Genomic DNA, 15,613 nt, shown 5'->3' with positions numbered 1-15,613 from the left:
GTTTCTATTTCTGCTTTGGACAAATTTGGTTTCTCTTGTTCATTCAGAAATAGTAAAGTTCTTCCTTCAAATAATTCTAGTATTGTGGGCACTGTTTCTTAAGTGCATATAACAATCTTTGTATGCTCGATTATGTTACTTCATATTCAGAAGCTTTACATGTTGAATCAAAAGGGACTAAGCAAATTAAATAATGAAAATTTGGTTAATTTATGACACAAGTGTTATGGTTATATCTCAAAATAAAGGATTGTGAGACTTGTGTCAGATGTTGTGTTGAATACACTTATCTTTTCAGAACTTGATTTGTGTGTTTAATGTATCGAAGGAAAGCAGACCAAACTTAAGAAATTAGGTGCTAATAGAGCTATACATTTAAATTGATATATACGGACATTTGTGGTTTATTCACTTCGGTTTCTTGGATGATCAACAATATTTTATATCATTCATAAACGAATATTCTTGTTTTGGGCACCTACATTTAATCTATTAAAAGTTTGAGGCTTTAGACAAGTTCAAAATATTTAGGGCTAATGTTGAGCTCCAACTCAACAAAGGCATTAAGAAAGCCAAATCTGACCATGGTGGTGAATACTACGACAGAAATGACTGTTCAGGTGAACAATGTCAAAGACCTTTTGCCTTCTATTTGGAAGAGTGTGGGATCGTCCTTTTGTACACCATGCCGGGATCGCCTAGCATGAGTGGTGTAGCAAAAAGACGAAATAAAACTCTTAAAGATATGTGAAGGAGTATGATTTATCATTCTTCCTTGTCGCATTCGCTTTAGAGAGAGGCATTAACGACTGTAGCATATATTCTCACTTTGGTCTTCCAAAAAAATTTACGGGTTTTTAAATTTTGTGATCCCACAAAAGGAACTGATTTTTTGGGACGAGAAATATAGTATTCGTTGAGGATGTTGAGTTTGGGGGGAAGAATTTAATAAGTGACATTATTTTTGAGGAGGTGTTAGTATCCTACTACTGCTTCTGACAATGTTTAGGTATCAATTACTATCATTGAAGAAGAAGCAGATTAAGAACCTCATTTAAAGTCAATCTCAACAACCTCAATTAAGACTCTCGTCAATGGTACCACAAATTTTATGAAGCAGTTCTTTCATTTGGATTCAGAAAGAATGCTATTGATGGTTGTGTGTATCACAAGTTCAGTGGGAGCAAATGCATCTTCTTGGTATTATATGTCAATGACATATTGATTGTGATTAATGATAAGGATATGTTGCACTAACTCCAAGAATTTTCTCTCGAATAAATTTGAGATGAAAGGTCTTGGGGAACCCTCTTTTGTATTTGGAATCGAAAGAAATAATTTTCGATTGTTACAGAAGGGATATAGTGAAAAGGTGCATAAAGTATTTGAGATGCATAATTGCAAGTAAAGAAATACCCCTATGACTAAAGGAGACAAACCTAGTCTCATTTAGGGCCCAAGATAAATCTTGAGATTTAGAAAATGCAGAAGGTTCTATATGCTTCGGTGATTGTGAGCCTAATGTGTGCTCAAGTGTGTATTAGACCCAATTTGGTTTTAATTGTTTATATGTTGGGCAGATATTTCAATAACCCGATATGGATCATTAGGAAGCAGCAAAACGGGTTATGAGATATTTATAGAGAACTAAGCATTACATGCTCGCATACAGAAAATCAGATCATTTGGAGAGATCTTTAGGCATTTTGATTCTGATTTTGTTAGATGCCAATACAGTAAATGATCCATTTTAGGTTACGTGTGTCTGTTGGCTGTAGAGCCATTTCGTGGAGAAGTGCTGAGCAAACACTTGTAGCTACTTCTGCCATTATAACAGAATTCGTAACTTGTTTTGGGGCATCTAGTTAATGAATATGATTGTGAAATTTTGTCACTAGGCTGCATATTGTAAGGTACTGAAAGACCACTTAAGTTGTGTTGTGACAATAATTCTGCGGTATTATATTCTAAAACAACTGGAGTTTCCTAGTTGTTAAATAAAGGTTTCATAATGGACAAATACATATAGAGCATAAGGGAATGGATTTGATGATTACAAATCCAGTCATTAAGGGACTATCACCCAAGGTCTTTCATGGGCATGTAGCCCAAATGAGTGTTATGTTGTTTAAGGATACTTCCGTTCAATGGGAGTAGTTTTGGTTATTGCTCTATATTGTATTTTGAACATGTATAAAACTCATGTTATTCTCTGCAGAAATAAAGTATTATGTTTTGTCCATTATTTTTGGTTTGATCTCACTTTGGGAGGACCAGTTGGAAATAGGCATGTATGATCACCTTGCATGAAATTTCCATGCTACACTCCATAATTGATCTGTTGTTGATTATATTTGCATATGTGATTACTGATGGGTTTAATCATGAAAAAATATGGTGACTGCCCCTTTAGTCCTATGTCGATATGGTTGATAATAAGATTGTTTGGAAATACACTATGTGATAGCACTTTTGAGCGCTCATTCGGTTTGTACACATTTATTTGATGTCATGTGTTGCCCAAGTGGGAGATTGTTAGAAATTTGGGCTTCCACATGACTAATTTAATGTGTATGACTATCTTTCAGTTGCCCAATTAAAGTGATCTATTAAAGATTAAAGTTTGAGCTAAAGTGTATTTATTTGTTATGGAAATAAGTGTAGATACCATTTTGTGATTTTCTATTTGATGAGGGACCGAATAGAAAATAAATGGGTTTATATTTAATATAAATATAAGCTAGGGTTATGGTGCCCAGACGTCAGAAGAACATTCAATATCTCTGTATTCTCTCGGCAGACTATTGCAAAGAATGTCTCTGATCGTTTGGAAGATCCATAGCCGCTGCAAAGCAATTCCACCGTTCAATTCGTTATGGATCAAGGTACGCTTCCGCTCTACAGTTTATGCTCCTTCTCCGTCGTTCTCGGTTAATCATCATAGAGAGCTTTATGTAATTGTTCATTCAATTATTCCAACATCCCAAACTATGATAGCAATCAAATTCAAAATCATTTATCATAGGAGCCTCTGAAATTTTAGACTTCTCCGTCAAAACCAAAAATTATGAGACAAGACTAATCATAACTACAGATTTTACAACATTTAACTTTTACCTCAATTGTACTAAATCACAATAACATAACTTGATCCAAAAGTCTAACAAACTCTTCTTATCTCATTTTAACATATTATTGTTTTTCTCAATGAGAACTTGAGAATGCAATGAAGATTCTACAAAAAGACAGCTTTTTGTGAGCAATGAATTAATACGTTGTAAATGTAAATAACAGCCAATGCTACAAAATAGTGATGCGGAAAAGGATACTTCCATCATCACTTTCACTGATGGTTTTCATCAAAAACTTATCCCTCGGAAGATTACTGTCGCTAAAATAGAATTCCACCTGAAATCGAGCAAAAATACTCATAACATTGTTCCCCTTACATTACATAAAATTGTTAAGTAAATCAAAATGATACGTCGTTGTCACCTGACGAATGACTTTCTTCGCTGTTTCATCGTCCAAGGGTGCCATCCTTGCTGGACTGAGCTAAAGAGAGAAAGTTGGAGCTTGTTCGTGAATCAAGTGTGTGTTTTTGTGAGTGAGAGAGAGGAAAAGAGAGAAGCGGTTTATTTACGGTAGGGTTTAAGAATTTTGGGGGTGAGAGTGATTTTAAATTTTTGGGGGTTTAAGAATTTTTTTTCTGTTGCTTGTTATTGGTTAGCATGTAACTATTGTTTACGTAACTTCCGGTTTATGTGATAAGTCATGAATAGATGAAATATGCTCACAAGTGGTAGAAGAATCCAATGCTATCTCAAGTGATCACGAAAATCAAAATATGACTACATGACAAGTCATTTTCTATCACAAGTGGTGATGGAATCCAATGACAACCCATATGGTAATGAAAATCAAAGTATGATTACATGACAAGTTATTTTCTATTACTAGTGGTGATGGAATCCAATAACAACCCATGTGATCACGAAAATTAAAGTATGACTATATGACAAGTCATTTTCGATCAAGTGGCGGTGGAATCCCATGACCAGTGGCGGATCCAGGTGGGGTCGTGAGGGGTCGGCTGGCGGTCCACCGAACACTGCCGGAAAACATCATCTTCGACCTAGCACAGTTCCGCCTCCGGCCCCACGGCAGCTTAACTCTACCCGAAGGGCTTCACCTTTTCCAAAAAGTAAGAGGAGAAAGAAACAATACTAATAAGAATAGAGTAGAGAGAGATAAGTGGAGGGGTTGCAGAAATTTCAGGGATCAGATGATGGAAGGATGAAAAAAATATGGGTTACTTTAATAAGGTTAAATGATTGAAATATTTGGACCTATTTTATTCTTATTTGTTGGGCCACCCAAAATTTTTGTAGCTAGTATAACTAAATAGATTGGCTCATTTGTGGATTAACTAAGCATAATTACTTTTATAATTTTCGTTTCATCAACTGCAATATCATTATATTTTTTGTTTACTCATTTTTGAAACTATTATTAAAGTATTTGGTACTAAGAATTTTAATGGCCATTGTATATACAAATATTCAGTGACTACTTAAAATATAATGATTTTTAAATAATCATTTATATATTATACTTCCTCCATCCTCATAAGCTGGCCATTTTTTGGCATATGATTTAAGGAATTAATTTTTCAAAGAGTTAGAGTGGAGAGAGTAAATTATGAGATAGAGAAAAGTAGAGGAGTAAAAATAATAAAGTAGTATTTGAGAAAATAAAGTAAGAGGAAAGATGTTTTGCTTTAAAGGGAATGACTCACTTGTGGTGGGACATCCCAAAAATGAAAGTAACTCATTTATAACGAGGTAGTATTTATTATTATTATATTTGACCACACGGCTTCCATGTTCCAGATCCGCCAATGACATCCTATGTTATCATGAAAATCAAAGAATGACTACATGACAAGTCATTTTTTATTACAAGTGGTGGTGGAATCCAAAGATATCTCATGTGCTCACAAATGATAGTAGTGAAATCCTATGCTCAACAAATTACATCTATATATGTACCTATATGCTTCACGAAAAGTACACACAAATCCTCTCACAATTATTGAGCCAACTATCTCAAAAAATGTCATCAAGTTCTAGTTTTGAAAATTTCAATCTTCTTGAAGACAATGAATTGGAAGAAAAAATTGTTGAACAAAATCAGCAACTCGATCTTCACAACCTACAACCTAGATGGTTAGAGCTAAAAGGAGATACATTAAAAGGAAACGCGAGAAGGGTCATGATACTATTTTCGAGCAGTACTTTGCTGAAGATCCAATCTGTCCTCCACATTTTTTCCGAACAAGGTATCCCACGCGAAAACCTTTATAAAAAAAAGTAATGAACAAGCTCGTCGACACCATAACTTTTTTGTGCAAAAGCGTGATGCTACTGGTCGGCTTGGTATGTCTGCAATTCAGAAATGTACAGCAGCGATGAGGGTGTTGGCCTACGGGATGGCGGCCGACTTGCATGACAAATATTTGAGAATGAGCGCACAACTCATTCACAAATCTCTCACCAAGTTCGTTGAAGGTGTAATTTCTAACTTCGGCGACGAGTCTTGCAAAAGCCCAACGAAGAATACTCGGCAAGACTTCTGCATATTAGAGAACAACGTGGGTTTCCAGGTATGTTAGGTAGTATTGACTGCATGCATTGAGAATGGAAAAATTGTCCCACTTCATAGGTTGGACAATATGCCGAAAGAAGCGGGAGTCCAACAATCATCTTGGAAGCAGTAGCATCTCAAGATCTATGGATCTGACATGCTTTTATTGGAACTCCAGGTTCGAAAATGATATTAATGTGCTTGATCAATCTCCCGTTTTGAATGATATTTTGGAAGGTCAAGCACCGTAAGTCAATTACATAATAATTGGCCACGAAAAAAATATGGGGTATTATCTCACTAATGGCATATATCCTCAATGAGCGGCATTTGTCAAATCTATTCTAGGTCCACAAACGATGAAGCACAAGTTTTTTGCTCAACATCTATTTTTGCTCAACATCTAGAGTCCGCGCGAAGAGATGTTGAGTTAGCTTTTGGTGTTTTGCAAGCTCGTTTTGCTTTTATCAATATCTTATTTGGGATCGTGATATTATGGGAAAATTTATGCTTGCTTGTATAATCTTGCACAATATGATAGTGGAAGACAAAAGAAGCACGTATTCGAACTATTGTAATCCGGCAGAATTTATTCAAGATCGACTTGGACAAAGTAGTTATGAAGATGAAGATGGAGATGAGAATAATGATTTCATATATTCTACGAATAGGATTGCGAGTCTAGCTTCTTATATGAAAAATAAAGCCCAACTTCTAAATAGAGAAGCTCACAAAGCTCTGGTAGACGATTTGGTTAAGCATATATGGGAAAAATTCGGCAATTGCAATTGAATGTCTAGTTTTCATCTTATGTATGAGCACCAACACCAATAATGTATTTTCAATTTCGTATTTCAATTATTATAATTTATGTTTTTTTATTTGTTTGCCTTTATAATTTTTAGTTTGTCATTTATTGGATTTTTTTTCATGTAATAATACTTATTTAAAAATAAATATATAATAGTGTGGTTGGGTGGACATTGATAAACCATGAAAATATATTTGGTTGGGTTGGATGAATATTGATGATGTGAAAGGCATAGAAATGAATTAAATATTGAAAAAGTGGATGGTTGGATTGAGTTGGATGTTTGCTGATAAACAAGTCTAATATTTGGCGTGAAAAGGTTAATCTGGTACAGTACATAAGTCCATCTAAAAGCATTTAGCTGGCCAAGCCATTATTCTTCCGCATAAATAGTACTCTCTCCGTTCCACAGTAGCAGAGTCATTTTCTGTACTCGTTTTGGAAAAATGATAAACTTAATAAATAGTTAAAATGGAGAAAGAGTAAAGTTTAAAAAAATGTTAATAAGAGTTTTCTCTGCATTATTCTCTCTTACTTATCATTTTTTCCAAATGAATGCAGAAAATAAAATGACTCTATAATTATGGAACGGGGAGTAGTATATAGGATAAATGTGATAATTTCCCTATTTTAAATTTATATTTTAATAATTCAAATATTATTCCCTCAATCCCAATAATTAGTTTCAGCACAAAAAAGTATACTATTATAAAAAAAATGGATATAAACGGAAAGAAAAACTGCATTTAAGTATAAGTTTGTGTCCTAAAAATTCTTTTTGGTCTCATACATTAAGTTTGTGTCCTTTTGATCCCTAACATATTATTTTGGTACCTTTTGGCCCCAACATATTATTTTGATCTAAAATAACCATTTTCTGTTTAATAACTTAATTATAATCTAATTAACTTAATTAATTTAATACTCCTTCCGTTTCCTCGATGCTGAGACAAACTTTTTGGCACAGAATCTAAAAAAAAGAACTCTTAGAGTGTTAAATGGATAGATAATTGAGTGGAGAAATATGATGTTTTTAAATTTAAATTTCATTTGTATAAAAATTGAAATTTTATATTCATGAAAAATTCTTTGATTTTTTAAACTGCTCATTCATAGTTAATTGATTCTAAAACTCTTGTTTCCTAAATTTTTGGTCAAACACTTTGGGACAAAAAATGGTTATTTTAGACCAAAACAATATGATTATTTTGGATCAAAATAATATGTTTGGGACCAAAGTGTACCAAAATAATATGTTAGGGAGCAAAAAGTCACAAATTTAATATATTAGACCAAAAAGAATTTTGCGGCAAATGTAAGGGACCAAAATTGGTCTTTAATCTACATCTTTACATATCTTTTGCTTTCCGTAATGGTTATGAAAGCATACAGATTTTACACTACTAGGAAAGGAAAGACACCAAAAATATTTTATTGAGCTAAGTTCACTCTCAATAAGAATATGTTAAAACTCAAAACCCTTGATGCTATATGAATATTTATTTTTTGGGATGGTAAGCTGAATGAATTTTTACAATAAAAGATTAAATGACAAAAAATTACAGGTCATAGCGATAGTAGGATACTTGCTGCAGTGAAATCATGAATGTCATCTACCTGCAACTCTTCAACAGATAGGATGATGGAGTTGCAACACCACCGCTGCCTGAAAATTTCCTAGTTTCCTTACCTGGTGTTCCACATTCGCTGAAATCAAGGGCGCGCCTCTCCGTCTGCAATGCATTAGCATGAGTGAATATCTTAAGCGAAACATGTTAATGAAGTTCATTAGATTTTAAAGGAGAAATAGTTCACAGAGGATAAAGAGGCTAAGATAGCTCCTAATGAAATTTCAACACAACCATCAAATGTGAAGCTGAAAGGGAATGATGTTCTGCTGGAGTGTGTTTGTTCTCCTTTTCTCGTTGCTCTTTTGTGAAGCATTTCCCCCTGAGTAATGACTCTGGAGTTTCATCTCCCAACACCTTCTGGGCATCAGCCAATGCACCAGCAGTCTGCTCGCCCAGTTGCTTCATTAATCCAATGGCATCATAACTTCGATCCCCTGGGCTCATGTAACCAATTTCCTACAAAAGATGCATATTCTGGGACAAGATCTAATGGAGAAGAGCTTTATGATTCTTGATTACTTGCATATCCAGACCTCAATGGTTACATCAGGCTCGACTCGGGGTCCTGGTATGCAAGTGTTAATCAACCCAAGTGAAGGAGATTCCATGCTCCTCTTAAATGGTGTCCCCGTGTACCTAGTAACAAAATAAAAAAATCAAATCAAAACTGAGAATGCGGCTGCTAGTAGATAAGATAACAGTTGCAGGTACATTACATGCCAGAACTTTCGGTTTTCTTCTCTGTAGGACTCGAGGATTGTGCAGATGTAGGTATAAGCAAACTAGTGTTGTGTTTCTCAGCTGAAGGCAATGCAGGTCCAGGCATAGATATTGATTCTATTCTCCTATTATATTGATTTCCAAGAGCTTTGGCACTCTCACCAATTGTTCTATCACTCTTAATCCCAAAGTGGTCAGGAGAAAAGAATAAAATGTCATTCATGTCATGCTCAACAAGGATTCCATATCTCTTTAGCCTGTTGTAAGAGTAGGACAAAGTAAGATTATTGTATAATGACAAAAGCCAAGAAAGACTCATCTGATTCATTATTGGGATTTAGTAGTATATATTAGCTTTTACATACTTTCAAACAACATGATCAGAACTAGAAATAGAAAAGAAAAAAAAACTCAATTAACCATGATTATAGATAAGGGTGATTTGGCATTACATTATGTAGACCTGTTTTTTTTCTCTAAGGAAATTGAAGTGCACAAACATTTGGCACAAATTTTCTACAAGAAGCTATTTTGTGATTTTTTTTCTTGGTTAAAGCAATATTCAACTGCAGTCCAGATTAGCACCATTGCCCTTCAATCAATTCACATGGAGAAGGAAACCAGAAAGCACTCACCTTATCCATCAAATCTTTGTCCATGGTGTTGGTTTGCTTTCCTGAGCATTCACTGGCGATATTATCTTTCTGTGAGTTTCTGCTTCCTGCAATGAGATGGCTTTGATTGTCCTCATTCTTTGCCTCTTCGCAAGAATGGTTGACGTTTTCTTTTTCTGTAAAGTCACCTTGCCGGTTCAAACCTTTTTGCTCTTCCAAGCATTCGTTGAAAATAACCTCTAAACAAGCGATTTCATTAGCTATATTCGAAACTGATTCAAGCCCAAAACATTCAAGCTTCTTCTCATCTCTTTTTTCTGACGAAGGGGACAACAAGTCATGGCGTCTTTTCCTCAGTATTGATGGTGTACTCATAAAACTTTTGGCAGCACTTTTTAGAGCAGCTACAGGACTACCCTCTCTGGTCGGTGAATCCCAAAGTTTGAACGGCGTCATGGAAGATAACATCAGCTGGCGGATTCCCAGTGGACTGTACTCCTGATGCATATCACTACAAGACTGTATTAGATCACAGCTGAAAAAAGGAATATCCAATTTTGGAAAACGAGGAGGTTCGCAGAATAGAGCTCCTGAATCCTGCTGTTCAACTGAATCTTTTTCCTTGGAAGAACAACACGATGAATCAATATTCAGTGGTTGCAATACAAAATCATTAGCAGGAAGTAGTTTTGATGATCTCTTGGCCTCATCAAAATTGTCCTCACAAGGAGAGCAATTGGATTCATTACCATATAAAAACTCGTTTAGTGTTCTTGGGGAGATGGACTCAGGCTCACCATTCACACGTGTGGAATAGTCAAACTGATCTTGATATGTTCTCAATAAGACAGGCACATCATCTGGTGGAAGTTGAGTAGGAACATGGTTAGGTTCAGTAGACGAAGCTCCTGGCATACTTGATGATACATAAGGTATCTCATAGTTTGAATAATTATGAACTAACAGGTTTTCTGATTCATGAGAATCACAAATATCATTTACAGAGGGATGTCCACCATGGCCCACATCAGAAAACATATTTTCCTTTGCATTTGTTACTAGATTAGGGGTACCAGAACCCACATCCATGTTTACCATTGACATGGAATCATCCAAATGCATGTAAATCTCCTTGGGAAAGGTTATTGTATCGTGATTATCACTTCCGCTAATATTTTGCATGAATGTTCCAGAGGTCTCTTGCCCAAGATCCAGCATAGACGTGCCAAGGTCATCGGTATTTGCTTGCCAATCTTTCCCGGGAAAGGTCCTCCAATCTATAGATGAACCCTGCTGAATAAGATTAGCACCTGGGTCACATGGTGCTTCTGTTGTGGCATATGTGACTTCTCGAAATGCAAGAGGATGATCTTCAGGACTGGGTAAGGAAGACGATCCTGCAGTTGCTCTGCAATCCTCATCGTGATCAGTGGTTCTGCTTATTGTGCTGTTTACAGGTTGAGAAGTGCTGGGAAAGACTGAATCTTGACGGCATCCAGAAGCTTCCTCCACTTCTGCTCCATCTTTATCCTCTTCAATGCTTTTTGGTGCCTTTGAAGAAGAAGAAGCTGCTGACTGATTTGACAGGCTAACAAGTAGTGGTGTACCTTGGTATTGAGATAGTAGCCCCGATGCCATATACATGTCCAGTTTCTTCTTGACAGAAGAATTCCAATGATTTTTAATTGCATTATCGCTTCTGATGTCATACAAATGCATATAGAAGCATAATGAGTATAAACAAGACGATAACATCATGTGGATATAGCTAATATTTTTTAGTGGAATGATTACTTCCTCTATGTTATATGATTCGATACCTTCCTGGCAAGAACTTTGACAACTCTGCCCACTTGTTTCCATAAATTTGATGGGCACGGATCAAAGCTAGTTCTTCCTCTTGTGTCCATGCTTCTTTGTTTATATTAGGATTAAGATGATTGTGCCACCTTCAATAAAATATCATCAATAGATGAAGTATCTTATGGAATAAATTCAGGAAATGGAAACTTTCTAATCAAGAATTTATGGACTATGATCTTTACATTTGCAGACTTGGGGAAAAAGTGAAGATATTTAGTTTTTGTTTATTTTTTTCAGTTTGGAAAGGACTACTATGTTGTAATCGTTTTTTCTTTTTCCCCACAAGCCTTGCTGTGGACAACAAACTATTTTGATCAGAAACTTTAGTCCTTTGAGGACATTGAAAACCAATCACAATTCACAACAAAGAAAGTTATTATGTGTAATTAGCAAATAGTCAATTCAAGCAATAATCTTGTATATATTGTGAGCTCTTTCAACGGTGAGTAGGAACCTTGCCATAGAAGATGAATGTAAATATAGTCATGCAAGCTTACCTTTCCCGACATTGCTTTCCAATACGCCCAGGAAGATGCTGTGCAATGGTAGACCACTTTTTTGGCCCATATTTATCCACCAACCTAACTATGATTTCATCCTCCTAAGTGATAAAAAAATGGATAGTTATATTCCATTATATCAACCGCAAAGATCAGACCCAAAAAAGGAAGAAAAGAAAAGGTGCCAACCTCTTTTGACCATGGACCTTTGATAAGTTCTGGATTCAAAACCTTTTGCCATCTGTGTAAGCACTGTACATCTGCTCGATCCTTGAAACACTCGGCTACATATAAATATTACATAACACATAAAACCGAAATCCATTTGAAGAGTTAGATGATGAGCTACAGATTGATAAATGCTCAAACTGCTGCATCATCTGATTTACAAATATTGACAAAAGGAAAGAGGAGAAGGCTGCTAAACGCTTCAGATGCTGACCACTGTAGTTGGAAAAGCTACAGGATGTTCAATGCTAGATTTAGTTTACAGGTGGTAAATGAAAAGCAAATCTAATTATAACTACCTATCTTTCTCCAGTTTTTTCCTTGGAAGCGTTGGACAGCCATCAGTAAAATTTCATCCTGTTAGGAGAACATTTGAGTCAGAAATAAAACATCGGAACCAACATATTTGTTGTGCTTCAGACTCGACAGAGAGTGCCACTTAATGCAGACACTTCCAAAACTGTATGTACCACATTGCAGTTTAAAATGAAATGAATGCAATTCTTTTACCAAAAGATCAGAACTTATTTTATAAGAATACGAGCAAACTACTTCTGATACTTGTTAGGCTGGGGAAAGTTAAATGGTTTCAATAAATGCATCATCGTAGTATAATGGTAAAAGAGTGCATGTTTAAGCATCATATGTGCTTTTTCAACTTCTAATATTTTGAACATGCCTATGCATCTGAAAAACTAGATAGAACGCAAATGCTGATAGATACAGATAAGTATGCAATTTTATAGAAGATCTAGCTAACCTCTTCTGGTGTCCATTGCCCTTTTGATGAACGCCTTGTCGGACCACTTTTTCTCCTGCACATAGAGAGCAGATGTCAAGTATTACCGACTCCAATCTAACAAAAGTATACTTGAATAAATATATATTGAAGAAGAATCTGATAAGTACTTCACAAAGATGTAAAGATTTGAATCGACTAATGTTGATGCAATCATGCAAACCAAAAAGACAAGAAACATGTACTGTATATATTTTTAGGAGCCCCTCTTTTTCTTACTTCTCTAAAGAAGCCTTTACCTCCTAATGCAATATGGTATATCACATACTTAGCTAAAAACAGATAAAACAAATGTAAAATGGTAAAGTAATTGCTTAACATATAGAATAAGCATTCGATGTGCTTAAAAGATTACCCATGCAAAGGTTGACCTCTTTGTAGACCATCTCTAGAACCTTCTACAGGAGTATTCGTAATCTGATCACTTTCCATATTCACTTGAAAAACAAGATAATCTGCATAAGCCGGTTCCCACACGTTGGCAATAATCTCCAGATTGATGTCTCCCTATCATAATATGCTACCCTATAGGACAGTATGCACTGCCAGATCCAGGGTGAAGGCAAATGCTGAGAAGGTGGGATCAGAGAAACAAGAGGTCAGGTTGCATGACAGTGTAGTGCAGATATGCTAAAATTATAGAAATAAAGATTCATTTCTTTGGTACATAATTTTCCATCATATTCATATCAAGAAAGCCAATGTTGTAATGCTGTTAGCTTTCTCCAAACTGAACAGGATTTTGAGGCTTTCTGCTTTTGTTATGACAGCTGAAATATTTTGTTGCCTTTTGGAATTTGAATTTTCTAACAACTTGACGACAGCTGAGGTTTTGTAAATTATCTCACAAAAGCAAAAGTTAAAAACCTAATGAGTAATGACAGCTCAGATTGGGTAAATATATAAACAGGGAAATGAAGAGCTGGTATATCGGAATACTACTAGCAACCTTCTGTATTGAGTCTTCGAATTCCGTAACAACTAAGCACCAGAGAAAAATTATTGTCACAAAACTATGCGCTAAATTTTGCGTACTTGAAGAGATGGAAAGTGCAAGGCATTCCACCTCACAAAACCCCCAGATTTACTTGACTTAGGATTTACAGTATTTGCCCCAACTTACTCTCGAAATGTAAAAATAAAGGAACATTAACACTGAAATCAGATAAATAGGAACATCCTCACAGCTTCTTAAGCCAACAGAGAGAGAAATCTCACAACTCTAAGCTAAAGAAAAGTCTATTATACAAACATATCTAATCTATCCAGCTAAACTCAGAATTGGTAAACAAAGTTGCGCATTCGTGAATTCAGCTGACAACCTCAACTGAAGCAAAATATAGTGCAATAGCAATGCCAGCATGATACATCCCAGCTACAGATCAAACAATAAAAACTTCTCGCAAAAATGTAGAAGAATTCCTTCTCTAAATTGAAATATATCCATAACTAAAGCTCGAATCGTGAAATCCTCAATTCGTTCGTCTCCGGCCACAGCATTAAAGAAAATCAAATCACAGATACTCCATTCTTAAAAAATAAATCACAAATTAACAAAAAGAAACACGTGTTTCAGAATCTCACCAATTTTTGGAGTATTAACTTCAATTCACACAGTTCACAATGTAATAATCATCTATAAACACAGCAGAGAAAAAGCAATCCTCTACTTCACTGCATTTTGTGTTCGTTTACAGAATAAAACGGTCCAGAATTCAAAATATACTACTCCACCGAGGGTGCCACGTAGGATAAATTTAATCCTACTTGAAAGGGATATATTTATTCCAATGTTCCAAAATTATAAGTACGTATTTAGATTAATCTAATGGTTCAAGAGTTTCATTTCGCAATTTATTTTATGAGTTATGGAAACACGTTACACATAACTTTTCTTCTATAAATAAATATTTTTTTCCAACTACTATATGATTTTATGATTATACTTGTCGTCCTTCCGAGCGACGCACGTGACACATATAGTTGTACAATATTCATTTCTTATGATAAAACTTTGGCGGAAGTAGACGTGGATCCGAACACATTTATTCATTTTTTACTCTCTGCTCATCCGTAAGATTACCACACTCACATTCATATTCTTCCGCAAGAGCATGCTCAAGGATCCCGTCATTCTATTATTCAATTTAAATACTTTAATTACTAAAAACATTTTCAAAATATTATAATGCTTTAAAAATATCCGAAATACTATTACAAATTACTAAAAAATTAAAAATTACATAACTAAATTCATAATAAAAAAAAATTGAAGTATGAATGAGAGATAATTTGATGCAAAGAATGGATGATGAATATGGGTATTTATAGATGATTTTGGGACAAAATTTTTTAAAATAAAAAAAAAATGAAAAAAGGTTAAAAGATGGCTATGTTTTTGGGAATCCGAATTTTTTTTTTTTTCTATTTTACAAATTTTTTCATTTTTTTATGATTTTTTTAAAAAATTAACGGAATAAAAACAAGCCAATCAGGAGGCGCTACGTAGGCGTGCTCTTCGGCTTGGCAGTACTCTTGCTATCGAGCAGGGTCGTGCCGTCGACAAGAGCACAGCAGCGAGTAAGGTACTCGTCACACCGACGGCACGGCGAGTGAAGTCAAGAGCATCGCTGCGGATGCTCTCAGAGTGACACATTTCTATAAATGAAAATAGCATTCTTTTTATTTTATCCTTTTTTTCACTTAATGCAATAAATAACACTACATAAAATTTTAAGATTTTATGCCAAAAAATAAATATGTCATTTCGAATTGGGAATAAAGAGTTGAAAGGAAGTAGT

The 15,613-nt window shown here is 35.1% G+C and overlaps 1 protein-coding gene and 1 pseudogene across 1 annotated transcript in view; both read right to left on the bottom strand.

Annotated features, from left to right (window-relative positions):
* LOC125210192 (la protein 1) overlaps window positions 1–3,540 on the bottom strand; it is an 8,444-nt gene extending 4,904 nt beyond the window's left edge. Inside the window, exons 1-2 of the mRNA XM_048109762.1 lie at window positions 3,496–3,540; window positions 3,330–3,408 (exon numbers count right to left, since the gene is read on the bottom strand). Of these exons, the coding sequence (XP_047965719.1) occupies window positions 3,330–3,408; window positions 3,496–3,540 (124 nt within the window). The remainder of the gene's footprint in view (window positions 1–3,329; window positions 3,409–3,495) is intronic.
* Window positions 3,541–7,888: 4,348 nt separating this feature from the next.
* Window positions 7,889–14,477, bottom strand: LOC125216458 (annotated as a pseudogene).
* Window positions 14,478–15,613: the final 1,136 nt, after the last annotated feature.

Source organism: Salvia hispanica, chromosome 3 (assembly GCF_023119035.1).
Source record: "Salvia hispanica cultivar TCC Black 2014 chromosome 3, UniMelb_Shisp_WGS_1.0, whole genome shotgun sequence".
NCBI classification, from domain to species: Eukaryota; Viridiplantae; Streptophyta; class Magnoliopsida; order Lamiales; family Lamiaceae; genus Salvia; species Salvia hispanica.
Note: the sequence above shows the minus strand (reverse complement) of the source record. Positions and strands in the feature narration are given on the sequence as shown.